This window comes from Coregonus clupeaformis, unplaced genomic scaffold (genome assembly GCF_020615455.1).
Source record: "Coregonus clupeaformis isolate EN_2021a unplaced genomic scaffold, ASM2061545v1 scaf0011, whole genome shotgun sequence".
Taxonomy (NCBI): Eukaryota; Metazoa; Chordata; class Actinopteri; order Salmoniformes; family Salmonidae; genus Coregonus; species Coregonus clupeaformis.
Window position 1 is genome coordinate 1,618,916 of NW_025533466.1, and position 21,085 is coordinate 1,640,000.

The following is a 21,085-nucleotide window of genomic DNA, read 5'->3' on the forward strand; positions in this document are numbered from 1 at the left end:
CTTGTCATCTCCCGTCTGGATTACTGCAACTCGCTGTTGGCTGGGCTCCCTGCCTGTGCCATTAAACCCCTACAACTCATCCAGAATGCCGCAGCCCGTCTGGTGTTCAACCTTCCCAAGTTCTCTCACGTCACCCCCCTCCTCCGCACACTCCACTGGCTTCCAGTTGAAGCTCGCATCCGTTACAAGACCATGGTGCTTGCCTATGGAGCAGTGAGGGGAACGGCACCTCCGTACCTTCAGGCTCTGATCAGTCCCTACACCCAAACGAGGGCATTGCGTTCATCCACCTCTGGCCTGCTGGCTCCCTTCCTCTGCGGAAGCATAGTTCCCGCTCAGCCCAGTCAAAACTGTTCGCTGCTCTGGCACCCCAATGGTGGAACAAGCTCCCTCACGACGCCAGGACAGCGGAGTCACTCACCACCTTCCGGAGACATTTGAAACCCCACCTCTTTAAGGAACACCTGGGATAGGATAAAGTAATCCTTCTACCCCCCCAAAAAAAAAATATATAATAAAATTGTATAATTGTAAAGTGGTTATCCCACTGGCTATAGGGTGAATGCACCAATTTGTAGTCGCTCTGGATAAGAGCGTCTGCTAAATGACGTAAATGTGCCCTTGAGCAAGGCACTTAACCCTAATTGCTCCTGTAAGTCGCTCTGGATAAGAGCGTCTGCTAAATGACTAAAATGTAAATGTAAATGTTAACGAGAGAATCACTGACATGATGTCAGCTGGTCCTTTTGTGGCAGGGCTGAAATGCAGTGGAAATGTTTTTTGGGGATTAAGTTCATTTTCATGGCAAAGAGGGACTTTGCAATTAATTGCAATTCATCTGATCACTCTTCATAACATTCTGCAGTATATGCAAATTGCCATCATAAAAACTGAGGCAGCAGACTTTGTGAAAATTAATGTGTGTCATTCTCAAAACTTTTGACCACGACTGTAAAGTCTATTCATATCTGGGCTTAAAAATAAGCTCTACTGGTAATTGCTGCTTGCCTGCCAATTAACTGAAAGAGAAAGCAAGAAGGGCTTTTGGGGGCTTCCTGTGACATAACTCGAGCGATGGCATCTTTCTAGACGAGCGCTACCCCTGCATTGAAAATGTCTTAATTTAATACTTTTTCAAACCCAACTTCCCAAAAAGTACTGGAAAAGACAGATATGACGACTGAGCACAGGAAAAACTAGTTGAGAAAGAGCAAAAACAGTAGGCGAGGAAAGACGCCTGACGATTCTGAGGAACCGCTGTCATCACCAACTAGCATTAGCTCAAGTGCTAATTGTGTGGAGACAATACTGCAAGATCTATCTATGCAAGTTTCGAGAGGAGATTAACGGAAAACTGGAGGAAATATCTATCTCCGTGGCTGGATTCAAACAATAAGTCACCCGGTTGGATGGGCGAATAAACGAGGCAGAGGACAGGATCAACGAAATGGAGAATGGCTGTTCCCGTAATGGCAGACTACTGAGCTCCCTGCTGACGAGAGAGAAACAACTTGAAGAAAGATGCGAACAGCTCAAGTCTTTTTTGTGAAGATCAAACACGAGAATATACGTAATAGAAGATAATTCCGAGACTGGAGACACTGTGAAATGGCTCGAAGGTTTTCTGAAAGAACTCTTAAAACTTTCACCTGAACTTGACCTACAGCTGGAGAGGGCGCACCGGGCCCTGACACCGAAGCCGGCCGATGCAAGTAACCCATTGAGATCCTTGGTGTTGAAATTCTTGCACTTTCAAACAAAGCAGATGGTGATATTAAAAGCATGGAACGAGAAGGACCTGCGCAACAAGGAAAATAGAAATTCCCTTGACAACGTCTACACCCCAACAGTACAACACAAGTGAAAAGGATTCACTGGCATCAGGAGACCGCTAAAATAAAAAAATATCAGGTTCCATTCTCCCTACCCGGCAAACCTGAAAGTACACCTGGAGAAAGGGATAGATACAGGTCTTCAACTCGGCGTGAGAAGCAGCAGAAGGACTCCGCCCCCTGGGTATTAAGACCAACTTGTCTGAATGGGAAATGATGGAACGGGAGCGACAGCGCATCAGATGGCACACTGCTGGTAGCGGAGCTCGGAGAGGCACAGCGAGAGACAGGTTGTTCTCCAAGAAGCAGTTCAACTTTTATATATATACACAGTTAAAGTCACCCTTTGCCTTGATGACAGCTTTGCACACTCATGGCATTCTCTCAACCAGCTTCACCTGGAATGCTTTTCCAACAGTCTTGAATGAGTTCCCACATATGCTGAGCACTTGTTGGCTGCTTTTCCTTCACTCTGCCGTCCGACTCTTCCCAAACCATCTCAATTGGGTTGAGGTTGGGGGATTGTGGAGGCCAGGTCATCTGATGCAGCACTCCATCACTCTCCTTCTTGGTCAAATAGCCCTTACACAGCCTGGAGGTGTGTTGGGTCATTGTCCTGTTGAAAAACAAATGATAGTCCCACTAAGTCCAAACCAGATGGGATGGCGTATCGCTGCAGAATGCTGTGGTAGTCATGCTGATTAAATGACACAGACAGTGTCACCAGCAAAGCACCCCCACACCACAACACCTCCTCCTCCATGCTTTACGGTGGGAAATACACATGCGGAGATCATCCGTTCACCCACACCATGTCTCACAAAGACACGGCGGTTGGAACCAAAAATCTCAAATTTGGACTCCAGACCAAAGGACACATTTCCACTGGTCTAACGTCCATTACTCGTGTTTCTTGGCCCAAGCAAGCCTCTTCTTCTTATCGGTGTCCTTTAGTAGTGGTTTCTTTGCAGCAATTTGACCATGAAGGCCTGATTCACACAGTCTCCTCTGAACAGTTGATGTTGATATGTGTCTGTTACTTGAACTCTGTGAAGCATTTATTTGGGTTGCAATTTCTGAGGCTGGTAACTCGAATGAACTTATCCTCTGCAGCAGAGGTAACTCTGGGACTTCCATTCCTGTGGCGGTCCTCATGAGAGCCAGTTTCATCATAGCGCTTGATGGCTTTTGCGACTGCACTTGAAGAAACGTTCAAAGTTCTTGAAATGTTCCATATGGACTGACCTTCATGTCTTAAAGTAATGATGGACTGTCGTTTCTCTTTGCTTATTTGAGCTGTTCTTGCCATAATATGAACTTGGTCTTTTACCAAATAGGGCTATCTTCTGTATACCCCCCCCCCACCTTGTCACAACACAGCTGATTGGCTCAAACGCATTAAGAAGGAAAGAAATTCCACAAATTAACTTTTAAGAAGGCACACCTGTTAATTGAAATGCATTCCAGGTGACTACCTCATGAATCTGGTTGAGAGAATGCCAAGAGTGTGCAAAGCTGTCATCAAAGCAAAGGGTGGCTATTTGAAGAATCTCAGATATAAAATATATTTAGATTTGCTTAACACTTTTTTGGTTACTACATGATTCCATATGTGTTATTTCATAGTTTTGATGTCTTCACTATTATTCTACAATATAGCAAATAGTAAAAATAAAGAAAAACCCTGGAATGAGTAGGTGTGTCCAAACTTTTGACTGGTACTGTATATAGCAATCTGTTGTTGTTATCATACAACTTGACTAGTAATAACAATAGACAGGTTTCAGGTGGAAGTGGTATTTGGTTTAGTGAAGCGCCAAAGTCCTTCATTTAACTTTCGACTAAGGTCTGTTTTTTTTGTGTGTATTTATTTTATTATTTGTATTGAGCATACCGAGGCCCAGACGATTTTATGGGTAGCTCCTTATCCTCTCAGGCAGAATGCGACACGTTTTCCAGGTAATGTGTCTAGGTTTAGCCGAGAGAGACCAGACAGAGAAAAGGTCAGTTGTGTGGAAGACAAAAAAAAACATTTCTGATGTACACTGTTCTGTTGTACAGTTCCTTGTTTCACTATCTAAATTCAGCTTATGAGACACTGTTATGCTTAGTTACTGTTTTCATGTCTTTGTCCATCCCCCCTTTCTTTCACTCAGAATTCCATATACCCCCTCCTTTCTTTTTCTAAATGAATGGACTTAAAGTTGTTAGTGATAATGTGAAGGGTCTTCATGGTCAAATCAAGAGGAAAAAAATCCTAATGCAGTTGAAACATCTACACTGCCAAGTAGCCTTTCTACAAGAAACACATTTATCTGGTATAGAACACCGGAAACTTAGTAGGATTCCATGACAAGATCCTGAGGCCCATTGTCGTGCCATTCATCCGCCACCATCACCTCATGTTTCAGCATGATGATGCACGGCCCCATGTCACAGGGATCTGTACACAATTCATGGAAGCTGAAAATGTCCCAGTTCTTCCATGGCCTGCATACTCACCAGACATGTGACCCATTGAGCATGTTTGGGATGCTCTGGATTGACGTGTACGACAGTGTTCCAGTTCCCACCAATATCCAGCAACTTCGCACAGCCATTGAAGAGGAGTGGGACAACATTCCACAGGCCACAATCAACAGCCTGATCAACTCTATGCGAAGGAGACGTGTTGCGTTGCATGAGGCATATGGTGGCACACCAGATACTGACTGGTTTTCTGATCCACGCCCCTACCTTCATGTGAAATCCATAGATTAGGGCCTAATGAGTTTATTTCAATTGACTGATTTCCTTATATGAACTGTAACTCAGTAAAATCTTTGAAATATATATTTGATAGATGCATATATCATCCCCCCCCACGTGAAGTGAGGCATTCATTACTGTTGTCAACAAGGAAGGGAAAAACTCTACAGAATGCGCATCTTATAGACCTATTTCGTTGCTGAATTGTGACTAATGAATCTTAACAAGCATACTGTCACATAGACTGAAGCGATTTGTCAGCACTATCTTACATCCGGACCAAACAGGGTTCATAACAGGGAGGTACTCAGGAAATAATATCCACAGGCTTCTCAACATCATGGCGCACTCCCGGAGAGTAGAAGATGAAGCAGTGGTCCTCTCTCTGGATGCAGAAAAGGCCTTTGACCGGATTTCCTGAGAGTTTCTAGCCCAGACGTTGATCAAGTTCGGTTTCGGGCCAAGGTTTCTAAGTTGGATAAGAATACTTTATTCAAATCCAAAAGCCTCAGTTCATGCAAACAGTGCTATATCCAATTATTTTATTCTGGAAGGAGGGAGAAGACAAGGTTGACAATTGAGTCCCCTACTGTTTGATATCTGTATTGAACATTTAGCCCAAATTATAAGGGATGAAGAGGATATTAAAAAGGTATTATGATTGGTGGAGAGGAACATAAGATTTCCCTATATGCAGATGACGTTCTCCTCTATTTATCTTAGCCACAGGCATCTATCCCATGTCTCATGAAGATTATTAAATAGTTTGGTCATTACTCAGGGTACAAAGTAAATGTTGACAAAACAGAGGCCATGGAAATAGGAGGCGATATTTCACAGCAAACAAAGGCTAAATTGTGGTATTAGATATTTATGAATTACCATACCTGCTCGTCTAGATAATTTGTAGGAAGCAAATTACACTAAATGTACTGTATCAATAGAATTAGAGCAGATATGGACAGATGGAATCTCTAGTGGGGAGAGTAAAATCAGTCCAAATGAACATCCTGCCAAGATTACTATACGCATTTCAGATGCTACCTATCCCTGTAACTACCTCTACGTTTGACCTACTGAATTGATTGATCGCACATTTTTTATGGTAAGAAAAACGCCTAAGAGTGCGATTAAAAACACTGCAACTCTCTAAACAGTCAGATGGCCTAGTTGTGCCCAACCTTAAGTATAACTACCGGGCAGCGCAACTTAAAGCATTGACTACCTGGCTTGTTGATGACAATGGGTCTCGATGGCTCAACATTGAGAAGTCCTTTCGTACTTCAATACCCCCTGGCAGCTCTTCCATTTTCCAATTATAATATCAGAGAACATGAGCTAAGCACCTGGTCTCAGTTCACAATTAAGATTTGGAGAGCGGTTCAGAAAACATTCCATATACCCCTGTCAGTCTCAAAACTTTGTACCATCTCTGATGGACTCAGGTTTTAAAGGGTGGTCTGCATTTAATCTGTCTTTCATACACCAACCTTCCATGGAGACCCATTAAAGTAATTCCAGCAGCTTACAGAGTGAGTTTGGTATAACCGGTTTAGTACACAAGTGGGCGCCAGAAAAACACAAAAAAGCCCATTGGGCATCCATTACCAGAATAGCGAATTTGCATGGAGGCTGCTAGCAAAATATGCTAACAAGCGCAAACAAAAATTAACTAATTGCAAAGACGGAGCAACCGAATGCCATTTTTGGTGAGATTGGACATTTAGTGAATGTGAACGAGAGACATTGTGCAAATGAACGTTTTGATGCATGCAGTACTGGCTCTCCAGCAGCATGTCAATACACTGTGTGGAGTTTGGAGTTGCTAGGGCAACGGGCCTGCCTGCGTTGATCGAAGAAGAGGGGGGAGGAGCAAACAGGCAGAGAACGGAGAGGAGAAAAAACGCAATTAAATCAAGAGAGCAGTGGCAGCTGTACAAATAACTCATCCAAAGGGCTTTGCCTTCTCAAACACGGCAGAAAGCTAACACAATATGATACCCCATCACCTTATTAATTCAGCCACTTACTTAGATAGCAAAAGTTAAACTAGGGGTCGTGTTAACGCATAATTCTGCATTGTTCACGCAGGAAAAAAAGATAAAACGCATAAGAAATATCTTGCTGTGTTTTGTAAACACAGATCTAATTTCTGCTCGGCATCAGACTAATTTTGTGCTTCAGTTGCACTTCTAAACTCGGATGAGAATTCACCAAGGGGAACTCTATCAGCAGACAGCTCTCCAACTGATGTGTCGCTTATTTTCTCAGGCACTTTTCTCAGTGTAGCCAGCCTAGATTAACTTTAAGCAAAACATTAGGAAATGTAGCTGGCTACATTCTTTCTATGATAAACATTATAAATATGATGGTCATGCATCGTTCTTGCTAAAAAGACCTTGCTTTTTCATTGTAAGCTCATTTACTTGTGTGGTTGCCAGCCAAATAGTGTTGCACTTCTGTTGTCATCCAATGTAAACGAAGCTATTTTATGTTGAATGCATTGCACTAATGTTTTCTCTGTGAAGTCCCTGATCACTATTGAAGAAAAAAAAAAAACACTTGACTTTCAATATAAAACATGACTCCTGTCAATACACAGCTGGACTCGCCTGCTCCCGCTTTTCCTGTTGTGCTATTTACAAACAAACAGGTGACTGGCTCAACTGTTCTGGGGAACTAAGTAGGCTTCATAATGTAAAATAATGTTACAGGTGAAATAAGAACGCGATCGGCTTTATCTCCTAACGCATTGCACAAGTTGACTGCAGGTATTTACTTAAATAGCTACAAATATAAAAAGTTATTTAAAAAATTCAAATAAATAGTTTTAACGGTATTGAAAAACCATCCCGTGGCTATTTCCAACGGTATATACGGTATACCGCCCAAGCCTACTACCTAGGACAGATTGGTATACATTCTTATAAATCAGACACTTTCTAGACTGGGCTATCATCCAGTACCCCAAAACACTATAACTGTTCCTGATGAGGTCTCAAAATCAAGAACCTGTCACCATCAGTCTCTTCCTTTTGTACAAGAACCTTGTTTCAACTGATGATTATGACTCTTTGTATTTGAAAAGTTATTAAGAGACAGAAATACAGAAGGGAATGTCAGACCAAGAATGTGTTAAATATGTACTGAAGTACTCATAGTGACAAATTCTAACTCTTAGAGAATTTAAGTGGAAAGTTACTTTTTCAGAACCCCCAAACTTACGTTAAAAGCCGGAATCACCGCCGCCAGTGAATGCTGGAGGCAGTGTGGAGAACAAGAAGGTAACCACCATCATATATTCTGGTCCTGTCCAAAGTTGAGCAACCTCTGGGACTTGGTGTATAGGAACCTCTGCAAAGTTTTTGAGGCAGAAATCCCACAGGATGTTAAGACCGCTTTATTGGGTGTTATACCTGCTGGTATCATTGGCAGGAAAAGTATTTATTTGTTACAAATTGGCTTCAACCCAGTCCCCATCCCAAAAACAGTGGTTGTCCAAAATCTAAAGAGATTAAAGAAATGGAGAGGATAACTCATTCTTTAACCTATAGAGAATACCCTTTTTCTGATACCTAACTAGAGTGATCCAAGCCCCCTCATCCAGCTAGTCCTGAAAGTACGTTTACAAACCACTACCAACCCAACAAAGCCTCAGGACAGCACTCAGATCCAACCAAATAATAACCAAACTAAAATTAAATGATATTACATATTGGGAAAACATTACAAAATCTCAAAGTAAACTTCAATGCTATTTGGCCCTAAACAGGCAGTACACAGTGGCAGACTATCTGACCACTGTGACTGATAGAAAACAGAAAAAAAAATGGACAATGTACAGACTCAGTGAGCAAAGCCTTGATATAGAGAGAGGCCGCCATAGGCAGACCTGGCTCTCGAGAGAAGACAGGCTATGTGTCCACTGCCCAGAACATGAGGTGGAAACTGAGCTGCACTTCCTAACCTCCTGACAAATATTTCCCTCAGATTACAAGGACCCAAAAATCATTTGAAAACAATTAAAATATAGACAAGCTCCCGTATCTGAAACACCGCAGTGTGTAATCGTCACAGCAAAATGTGTGACCTGTTGCGATAAGAAAAGGGTAACCAGTGGAGAACAAACATATACATTTTAGTAATTTAGCAGACGCTCTTATCCAGAGCAACTTACAATTAGTGAGTGCATACATTTTCATACTGGCCCCCCATGGGAAACGAACCCACAACCCTGGCGTTGCAAGCGCCATGCTCTACCAACTGAGCTACACGGGACAAACACTAAAGTAAATAAAACCTAGGCCTATATGTACTTGTTTATTTATTTCCCTTGCCTTTTGTAATTCTACTTTTTGCACACGCTCTCGTGGGCCCTAGTGGAGCCAGCAAGTTGTACGAGTAGTTTCATTCGTCTGAACCATTATCTTCATTTATAGGCTATTTTATATTTTATTTAGTGTATCGACTGACGGCCTGTACAGGTCCGGCGAGACGGAGGCCCACTGATCTGGAAATAGCTGAGAGGTGAAAGGAAGCGGTGCAACATGTAAATACTACACACACACACACACACACACACACACACACACACACACACACACACAGAGAGAGAGAGAGAGAGAGGAGGGTCAGTTCCTCTCCAGCGCACTAAGCCAAATGACCAGGGCTTACCAGGACGTGACATCACTCAGTCACAGAGTCCAGCCCCACTGACACCAAGAAGATACAGACACATAACACCATAGATACAGATAGGTCTCATTCTGTACACCACGGATGCACACACACACACACACACACACATTTATGAAGAAATAAACAACCATCCCAAACACGGAACCCCTGCACCCACATACCACACAATACCCCCGCCATCACACACACACACTACTCATTCCCCCAGGCTATAGAATACAAGTCAGTCAGTCTTAGTGCTGGGCAGAGCTTATTCCCCATCTGATTCAAAGGCAACAGAAGATATGGAAAAGCTCTTTAACCCTTAACTTAGCAGCACTCCCACACACACACCCTCACTCTCTACACCCCCGTCTTTTGTCGGTCCCCAGGTTGGAAGTCTTATCCAAAAAAGCAAGGATTATTATTCTTGAAGCACCACCAAAATTATACATCCTCCATTTCTCCCTCTCCACCCGATGGCTGTGAATAAAATGATTATTACTCTATAATTCCCCACCCCTTCATCCCGTCTTCCTTCAGTCTTCTACCCACCCGCCCCTCCTCTCCCTCCCTCTCCCCCAGCCCTGTGTGTGTCCTGGTCTTATCTCTGAGTGAGGAGTTGGCTCGCAGGGCTCAGAGGGCACACTGTGATTATGTATTTGTCTGTTCCAGTCAGGGAGAGGAGATAAGGGACCAGAGGCTTCCACCAACCCCAGAGAAGGTGAGTCCTACATGGGGTGCATGCGCTTGTGCCTGCCTGTCTGCCTCTTTCTGTGCATCACTATTTTTCCTCCTCTGTTTCCATCTCTAAACACACACACCCACACACACACACACACACACACACACACACACGTAAATAATGTTTAAAAAATGACAAATAAATGATTCTAATGCTACTTAAAGTAAGCGTCAAAACCTGTCCATTGTTACCACATAATCTCTTGGTAAATACCAGAATCAGAGTTGGGATCAATTCAGAATTAAATGAATGCCTCAAATCCAATTCAATTCTTGAATTTGGATACAGAATTGCAATTTGAATTTAAATGAAAGGAAATATAATTGAATTCAGTTCAATTAAAATACCTCTTCTATTCTATATTAGGTGTAGCCTATACAAATATACATCTTGCACATAAAACATCAAACATGTCGTTATATACGTTCATATCAAATATTTTTGAAACAACTGATTTTCAGGACAAACTCTTAAAATGAGTGATCAAAGAAAACAAAACCTGTATGCGAATATCCTAAGTTACTACAATTCATTAATCACTTAAATTTGGTTCAATATGGGGGAAATACTACATTTTCCAGAATGCATTAGTTTAACCCACAAGTTCATCCTGAGGCCTTCAAAAAGAAGCCAAACAAATGAAATGGTTGATGGAAATATAATTGGCTATTTACATTTACATTTTAGTCATTTAGCAGACACTCTTATCCAGAGTGACTTACAGTTAGTGAGTGCATACATATTTGTATTTTTTATTTAATTTTTATACTGGTCCCCCGTGGGAATCGAACCCACAACCCTGGCGTTGCAAGCGCCATGCTCTACCAACTGAGCTACACTGGGCTATTCTAAGCACTAAGGTTAAAAGAGTATATGAACAATGTTTCCAGAGAAAAGTTATGTATTCTTTGGTATCTGGATGTGTGACCTGTCAGTTTCAAATGAAACTCATGTTCTATGACTGAGTGGAAGTTATTTGAATTGCACTGAATTCAATTATACTTCCTGTCACTCAAATTCAAATTCTACATCCTGTGGGTGTGGCCAATTCAATTAGAATTTCAACTCAGGAGTTGAATGGGAGTCAATTCCCAAACTCTGAACTGAGCCCAACCCTGACGAGAAAACCGTAAAATCTCCTCCTCACCACCCCTTGCTCAGTGTAAATGATATTTGACGGGCCAACTCACTTTAAAATAACTATTCTTTCAAGGCTCAAATTAATACCAGAGACACAATGTCTCCAAATAAAAAAGGACATCTATTGCTGTTTCCAACATGGCTCCTTTCTGACAAACAGCCCATTTGTTTGGTCTCTGGCCGCCACTCTCCTGAGAAGTCTCACACACACAAAGGCATTCCACACTCCACATTCTGCAGCGCTGGGGAGGCTGATGTGAGACTGATGTGATGTATGAGGGCATTGTGGGGAAACGTGGAAAAGTGGAGCCCATCACTGAGACATCTAAGGCAGGGGAGTGAAGGCTTTCTGGCCCTGAACACCACTCTTACAGAGTTTGATATGGATGACCTTGAGTTAATGACTTCCAAATGAGCACAGTGTGTTTGACAGACAGAGAGGGATGTGTTGATGTTCCATTAGCTCCACATACAGGGTTGGAGGGGTCAGTGTAATGGAAGTCTGTCAGGGTGTTTTCTCCCCTCTACTTTGATAATGAAACTGTTAGATGTGGGGAGGGGTTGGTCTCAGCTGTGTCTCAGTTCGGCTCTCAAAGGAAGCGTGAAGCGGATCGCAGGCTAGGCTACTAGAGGTCAGAAAGGGAGAGGGAGAGGGAGAGGAGTAAAGGAAAACTCACCCTGTCATTTTTCACTGTGTTTAACTCAGATACTGTTGTTAATACTCACATGGGCACAGACACTTTACACACAGTCATTAAAACAAAGGTCAAACTCCAGCTGGGTTGGTCCAACCACACACTTAAACCTCATTCATTCCGGCTCCACCTCTGTGGTCTGACCCCTGACCTTACTCAAGAGAGATCCCTCGACCCTAAAGAGAGGAACGATTCATCTCAGAGGTTAACACACACACAGACAAATGAAGGAAAACATTCATCTGGTAAAGGATCAACAAAGCAGACCAGAGGACTAAAACTAGACCAGTGAGGCCACTGGTAAAGACGCACGAATGCACACACCCTGATCCTGTATTCATTACCATTCCTTGGGATGTGACAACCAACATCAACATAACCATTAATACTGCCAAGTGCCTTCAGTGAACTTAACAAGAACATAGGACTTTGATTTATCACTTGTGTGACAGATATTCTGTTGTGTGGTTGTATATCACAAAACAATGTTAACACAGAAAACAATTAGTTCCCATGGACCTGAAATACACACTGTGCACCACAAGATATTGGTATCCAATTTGAGCATATTTCATTTAATTACTTATAATTTAATTACCGCTACAAAAAATTATATTTTATTCTACTTGAATTGGCAGCTCACTTGATAAAAATACACCTTTAATTGTTTCCCGCTCGCAACGTAATTTCTCAGAAGTGGCTAAAAATACTATTAAAAGGTAAATGAATAGTGACCAATACAAGAAAAGTTAATATAATTAATGGATTTTTCCTGATAACTCAGGAGTGTTTGGAAGAACGTCACTGATATGAACGAGCGTGATAATAGAACGAGCCAGGAGAGGGGAGAGAGGAGAGACGGAACGAGGGAAGAGGTCCTTGGAGTAATCAGAAATGCAACGATTCCAAACTGAAGAATATTTCCAATGGCTGCTGAACGAGACTGAATGAGATGAGGAATCCAAGTCTAAACGCTAATAATTACCACCTCCGATTAGTCAGAGAGAGAACGAGAGGGGGGATGGGGCGAGAGAGAGATAGAAAATGAGGGAGAGAGGTAGAGAGACAGAGAGAGTGAGGGGGTTACTATGGTGCTGGTGTGAGACCAGGGAACTGGAGAGTAAGGTGGCATAAACACAGAAACACACACACACGTGCATGCATACACAATTACTGAACATTTGTCATGGAACTAAGTCTTCTCTTGGTTTACAATGACCTCTTGTTCTAATGAACGGTAACCTCCATGAACACACAGGGATAACTTTCACTTATCTAGCGTGGGTTCACTTCCCCCAATTACCTGCAGGTATGCTAATATGATAATGAATTGTTAGCATCATTATATTTCTCTAAAGCAGCGTGCCGAAGGTCAAAGCAAACAGCTCGGTTGATCGGCCAGACCGTGAAAAGAAATTAATCTGCTGTTTAATCTAATAATGAGGCAGAGCATCAGGCTTCTCCTCTCATTAACACAAGTGTAATTGCATTTGAGGAGGCACACACACCAACATACAAACAGGCAAAGATCAATTCATTACAGGTAGAGAAAGGGAAATAGCAGTACTGAAACAGAAAATAGAAAAACACAGAATTACCTGGTAATTGACATTCTCTGTCTGTGTGTCTGTGTGACTGTGTGTCTGTCTGTGTGACTGTGTGTCTGTGTGTGTGTGTGTGTGTGTGTGTGTCTGTGTGACTGTGTGTGTGTGTGTGTGATATCTTTAACCATGAAGCCCTTCTCATTAGCATGGTAATAGTGAAACAGCAGGGTGTTGTATTAGGGTTCGTCTCATTACACTTTCAGTAGATTTAAAGTTTACTTTGAAAGTTACAAAAACACTCAGACCTGTATTTAAACTGTATTTCAGGAAAGTTGCATGCCCTTCGCAAAAAACACTGTTCAATAATAAAGAATAATAACTTCAATTTCTGAATATAAAAACAGTTTCTACAGAGTACTTACTTTCCTTCGCATTCAGCTAATGTATGTACTTATTCCACCTTCATTTAGCCAGGTGTTCACAGCCTGCTTGATAGTTTACAAGACCTCAAAAAAAAACAAAAAAAACATCCACACTGCAGCTTGCATTCATTCACCCGCACCCACAGATAAACGTCGGCCATTTTATGAAGTCTACTCACCCCAGTAAGATGGATGACTCCCAGTGATGTCACAGAACAGCCCATGAAGCCCACAAACTGCAGCTCAGGACAGTGCTCGGCAAACGCCCTCACCGACTTATCAGTCACCTGACAGAGGAGAGAGGGAGAGGAAGGGTTAACATTTAAAAGCATTGGAGCTTTATCAAAGAGAAAGTCGACCAAAACATTTGGAAGCATTTGGAGTTAGCCTCGCGCACCAGCTGTGTGTCTGACAACACTAATATTGGTGTGCCTAGAAGCCTGACACGAACAGTCAGTACTGTATTTAGTAAGTATTTCTGTCTCTGCTTTTTCAACAGAAACATACATTTTCATCATCCAAATAAGTATTTTACACAGCTAAGCGATGAAACACACACACACACACACTGTGTACTGTAGCAGTCCTGAAGGTCAGAGCCTGGTGTCCTGGTCTTTTGTGTGTGATTAGCTCCATTCTATATTTAATGCCCATCAGATATTCCATCACCACACTCTACCTAACACAGTGTCAACATTCCAAGCCTCTCCTCCCTTTGAAGTTGACTTGAATCGCTGGGAGAGAGAGAGAGAGAAGGAATAAAAAGAAAAGGGGGAGAGGTTGAAGGAGTGGGTCAGGCAGATGGGTCTGGACGTAGAGCTATGATGGATTAGTCCGTCTCCATCCTTCACAGAGGAGGAAATGCAAACAGCTCGTTATGGATTGATGATCAATACGCAGGGAGAACATTGTCCCGGTCCCTCTCACTGTATCAATATGGATTCCACACATAAATTACTCAAAGATCTTCAGAGAGCAACATTGATGAAAATGAGAGCATTTTGCTCTGCTAAGCAGGGTGTATCTGCTCTGTGAAAGATGAGAGCGATCTCTAATATATATCAAACACTTTATCAAACACGGGGGGGGGGGCAAGAGGAGAGAGAGGGGGAGACAGCGAGAGAGAGATTATTGTCCATTTCTCCACTGAGAACACACAGACAAAGAAAACATCAAAAAATGGGGGGAAAAACTCTGCTCTGTGTTCAGTTGGCTTGTTGACTCTTTCCCTGTTCCTCTCTCGTTTAAACCCCAAAAACACACACAGGTTCGGTCAATATAAAGAGGATGAAAGAAGGGGACATTAGGGTGAAAAGGGGAGGCTTGGAATAGAAACAGTATCCCTCCAGTGGGTCCTGCATGAACTCCACAGAGACCGAAGAAAGAGAAGATGGGAAGCACGGGACTGCAGACTAACAGATCCATATTATCCCTCTCTAGGTGCAAGACCAACTAACTATACAGTCAAGGCTGAGCTAGAGCAGGAATACAATGGGTTCATATCAGTGCAATGGAAACACAATGTGAGGGAGTGTGTGAGTGTTGGGTTTTACTATCCTTGTGGGGACCAGAAGTCCTTGCCAGTCCCCACAAGAGAAAATGCTATTTTAGGGGTTAGGTTTAGGGTTACAATTAGGGTTAAGGTTCGAATTAGGGTTAGGTTTAGTGGTTTGGGGTTAAGTTTAGGTTAAAGAAAATAGGATTTTGAATGGGAATCAATTGTTTGGTCCCCAGAAAGATAGTAAAACAAACGTGTGTGTGTGTGTTTGTGTGTTTTGGGGTTTAGCTCTGGTTGAGCGCTTCTCAGATTACATATAGTGCTGACATTGCTAATAACACAAAATAACAATATCCTTGTTCATTTAATAAAGCCAGATATGCCCTTTGAAACTGGATGTTTTCCATATAAATCAACAAGCTGCTTTGATGTTTATGAGAGCGCATTATGAGGAGGGGAAATGTGAGAGGAGGAACCCATGGGGTTCTGGTATATTGTTCTGCAAAAGACGGCACACACATAATACACATGCACAACAAACACAAATTCTCAAAGACACACACATACACGTTCCCAGCTTCCCCACTGTGTTCATATTGAAAAGATGCATAATCTCAGAGACTACTGTGATGCACCCAATGATAATCATTTTCATAATGAAAGATAAAATAATGCAAATAATTGACACGGTTCCAGATGAGATAAGGTTTGGACTGAGCATGGTAAACAGCCTTAGTGTCAGATCTAATGCTAAATCCTAGTAATTTATCCAGCATGCTGTTACCAGTCGGGTTGATGCACTTGGAAAAACAAAACCTCCCCATTTCAGAAGGTTTTAAACGTTGTCGCCCTACTGAACATGACCCAGAAGGTGGCCTTGCAAGGAACACTGGTTGTGTTTACTACTCCAGGGTAAACAGAAGTTTAAAAGGCTATAGGTGGGTCACAGTGGGAAGCTAAGTAAGACTACTGTCTGTGAGAACCTCATCAGTGAAACATGTGACACAAACACACACACAATTTTGCAAACACACACACAAACACCGAAAACTCTCTCTCAAACACACCCATTTTTCTTAGAAACAAACACACAATTTTAAAAATGTTATTGTAACATACAGTACACGAGATAGGTACAGCGAAATGTGTTGTTTTACAGGTCAGCCATACTAGTACAACGCACCTGAAGCAAATTAAGGTTAAGTGCCTCGCTCAAGGGCACATCGACAGATATTTCACCGTGTCTGCTTGTGTATTCGAACCGCTAGGCTACCTGCCACCCATTTCAAAGCAACACTCTTTCTAATCACATCAGATATGATCAAAGCAAACAGTTTCCTCTTCGTGGTCACTTTAAGGTCAAACAGACACACACACACACACACACTAGCCACACATACTGCTATTTACCTCTGTACTTAACAGCTACTGATCCGAGACTCTCCCATGTTAAATCATTCTGATTCTGATGTCTCTTAAACATCTCATGTGATGCAGCTCTGTCAAATAGTGACCACCTCAGACTTTATCCTTTTCTGTCTGGATCTCTATCCAGAAACAACATTGATTGGCCAGAAAGCCCCCTCACCTAGTTTCCAGGTCTAAATCAGTATTAATTATAGAAAGCAAGAATGAAAACAAGAAAAAATATATTTATTCTCTCTCCTCCCCTCTCTTTCACTCCGTTCTTTAGGCCGCAGACTCAGTCTCCTTTTCCATACTTTCTTTCCATGTTTCTCTCCGTTGTCTTTTTTCTATCTTAAAGGTTATCAGGGCGAGGGAGAGGAAGATGGAACACCAAGGAGAGCAAGAGACAGAGAGGAGGAGGAAGAGAGAGGAGGCTCATCAGTCTCTGCTTTGCTCAGCCAACATACCATCCATTACTCTTGCTCAGAGTGCAGTTACCTACACATGAAATCAAGCACCTACACCTCAAATAAAGCCAAATGTAAAGCTATCTTCATATATATTATAACTCCAATTTCAAAATTGGGTTTGTATAGAAACGCTCCCACCGATGAAAGGACATACAGCTCATGGCAATCCATTTCTATTCAATGATCTGAACGGAAGTCTGGAGTTGGCCAGTGAAACACTATATATACAAAAGTATGTGGACAACCCTTCAAAATTAGTGGATTCAGCTATTTCAGCCACACCCGATGCTATAAAATCGAGCACACAGCCACGCAATCTCCATAGACAAACATTGGCAGTAGATTGGCCCGTACTGAAGAGCTCAGTGACTTTCAACGTGGCACCGTCATAGGATGCCACCTTTCCAACAAGTCAGTTCGTCAAATTTCTGCCCTGCTAGAGCTGCCTCGGTCAACTATAAGTTATGTTATTGAGAAGTGGAAATGTCTAGGAGCAACAACGACTCAGCCGCGAAGTGGTAGGCCACACAAGCTCACAGAACGGGACCGGCGAGTGCTGAAGCACGTAGAGCGTATAAATGGTCTGTCCTCGGTTGCAACACTCACTACCGAGGCCTCTGGAAGCAACATCAGCACAAGAACTGCTCTTCGGGAGCTTCATGAAATGGGTTTCCATGGCCGAGCAGCCCCACACAAGCCTAATATCACCATGCGCAATGCCAAGCGTCGGCTGGAGTGGTGTAAAGCTCGCCGCCATTGGACTCTGGAGCAGTGGCAATGCGTTCTCTGGAATGATGAATCACGCTTCACGCAGCAGTCCAACAGACGAATCTGGGTTTGGCGGATGCCAGGAGAACGTTACTTGCCCCAATGCATAGTGCCAACTGTAAAGTTTGGTGGAGGAGGAATAATGGTCTGGGACTGTTTTTCATGGTTCGAGCTAGACCCCTTAGTTCCAGTAAAGGAAAATTTTAACACCGTATATGGCATACAATGACATTGTAGATGATTCTATGCTTCCAACTTTGTGGCAATAGTTTGGGGAAGGCCCTTTCCTGTTTCAGCATGACAATGCCCCTGTGCACAAAGCGAGGTCAATACAATAATGGTTTGTCGAGATCTGCGTGGAAGAACATGACTGGCCTGCACAGAGCCCTGACCTCAACTCCATCGAACACCTTTGGGATGAATTGGAACGCCGACTGCGAGCCAGGCCTAATCGCCCAACATCAGTGCCCGACCTCACTAATGCTCTTGTGGCTGAATGGAGGCAAGTCCCAGCAGCAATGTTCCAACATCTAGTGGAAAGCCTTCCCAGAAGAGTGGAGGCTGTTATAGCAGCAAAGCGGGGACCAACTCCAAATTAATGCCCATGATTTTGATTTTGGAATGAGATGTTCGACGAGCAGGTGTCCACATACTTCTGGTCATGTAGTGTATGTTGCGTTCCATTTTAAATATAATTCATTTGTTCTGTGCTCCATATGCGGAATGAGAGAGAGAGAGAGAGAGAGAAAGAGAAGGGCAGATGAGGGAGAGAAAGATGGAGATTTTTCCTACTGTATGTTTTCAGATCAGTGCAGATGAGGAAGAGGGGTCAAGAAGAGGTGGTCACTTTAGACTATTGAGATGCACCCAAAGTCTTTTTCTATTGGAAAGTACTCTGCATCCAAGATGGACATGATTTGAACAGCTGGCATATGAAGCAGGTTGGCCTGAAAGCAAAACCCTCATTCTGCCAACAGACCATCAGGAAAACATTTTCAGTTTTGAGTACCAACAGAATAAAAACCAACATACTGACATGATTCCTAAATGACTGCCTTCTGGACCAAGGCAAACAAATCATGGACAGGCCATGTTCAAACTGTCCATCAGAGCTGTGTGTGTGTGTGTGTGTGTGTGTGTGTGTGTGTGTGTGTGTGTGTGTGTGTGTGTGTGTGTGTGTGTGTTAACTCATAACAGGTGAATGGGAAGAGAGACAGAGAGGAGAATCCTATCCCACCAGAGCGTAACAGGCAGGAGGGCACGGTTTCATACGAACAGTACCGTCCATTAAAGTGGTGTGTGAATGTGTGCGTGCTAGGGAACAGTATCTCTGACCCTTCACTCCTCTTCAAACTCACTCTTTCCTCAGCCTCTCACTCGGAGCTTGATTTAAAAAGATGAAAAGTGCCTAGCTCACAGAGGTCTGAAAGCCTTTCAGGAGGGGATCTGTTTTTTTAATAGTCTCATTCAGAGTCTGAAGGGTTCCGCGTTGTTCCAGTCAGTCCCTGAGCTAGGTTTGGGGAGGAGGTTGCCATTTAGCCAACTGCAGGGGGTGTCGTTGAGAAAATGCTGGGGTAGCAGAGTCTAAAGTGGGCTGTTAAAAACCTGTCGATGGAAGCTCACACAGAGCCTCATGAAGTATTGAACAGGTGCTTCAGCATTATACACATGCACGCACACACATGCACATCCAATCCGGTCGTGCGTGCATGTGTCAGCCCTTTAAAACTCAAACAATACGACTGCTTCTCTTTTACAACCCTGCCTGTGAGAAAACCGACGGAACAAGAGCGGAAACCGTCTATACCCAGTCTGTGTCTACATCAGACCATTTCTGAAGAGGCTTTTATTAAAGCACTCCAAGCAGCTTTATGGCTTCCTGATAACGCTCGTAAACTGATACAGATGCGGGATGTTGAAGTGGGATGATTCTCATCAAAGCTATTTTTCCAGAGCAATCATTTCAGCTCATAAACACTCTCCTAGGATGGATATCTCCTTGTTTATAGTCCCGATGATGGCTCCATGGAAGAGCAGTAACACAAAAAGAGAACTCACATGGACACTTAGCATTGATTTGAAAAGACTGAGGTGGCAAAAAGGTAAATGAATGCTTCCCTATTGTAAGTAAATGGAGTAAATGCAAGCTAGGTCCAATGTAAACGATCTACACTACAGTAATACAAAGACACATGATTCGCATATAGCCTACAGTATAGATTTAAATTGCATATTTGTTTTTTTGTAAACACTGTGAAACACTGTAGGCTACATTTTGTAGAATATATGAATATAGTTTAGCCAGCATACACAGCTCCTGATGAACTGTGAAGTTGTTTGCTGACATTGGCCTGTCTAGAGTATTGCCCCCGTCACTCACACACACACACACACACACACACACACACACACACACACACACACTCACACACTCACACACTCACACACACACACACTCATCCCAACACTGAACTGTTTAAATGTTCTAACTTCAACTGCCACTTGAGCTCCGCTAACCCCTCTCAGGGAGGCCGAGGTGTGAACCAAACTAAACATCACAACATGTCTGTGTCTCTGTGTGTGTGTCCCTCTCTGAGAAACGGCGGGGTCCCCTGTGTGGGTGCGCTGACAGGCCAACTAGCAACCCCTCATCTTTCCCTGTTGACGGCTGTGTGTGTGTGTGTGTGTGTGTGTGTGCGACCTGCCAACGTGGGTAGCTGTCCGTGATGACACAACCAATCCTCTGACCACTTGACCACCCACAATGCCCCACTGTGGGCTGGTGGCGTTCAAGGGCTTTGTGTAAACATGAGGACCATGTTTGTTTTCCTCTTTCCCGCTCCATGACTGTTCTCTACTGTTTCAGATTCTTTGTTTCTCTTCTCTGTACTCTGTCTGTGTCTCTTGTCCGTCTCTGTGCACTAAGGTAACTAACTTTAAGAGGCAGCAGAGCAGGTGGAGAAGGCTGGCTGGTGTTGTGTTGTAAACAGACCAGGGGGACCCCAGGCCCTGTCTGACAGTAAGATCACACCTTTCACACATCAGGAACAAACACAAACAGTTCACTGAAGAGGCAACAGAACGAAGCTAACTTTGCTTTGAGCACTTTGACTCACCCACAGTTTGACCACTGCTACTG

The 21,085-nt window shown here is 43.0% G+C and overlaps 1 protein-coding gene across 1 annotated transcript in view; it reads right to left on the bottom strand.

Annotated features, from left to right (window-relative positions):
* The window catches only part of LOC121585124 (F-box/LRR-repeat protein 17), a 360,813-nt gene that overhangs the window by 247,735 nt on the left and 91,993 nt on the right, over positions 1–21,085 (bottom strand). The window contains 1 exon segment of the mRNA XM_041901487.2: positions 13,983–14,090. Within this exon segment, the coding sequence (XP_041757421.2) occupies positions 13,983–14,090 (108 nt within the window).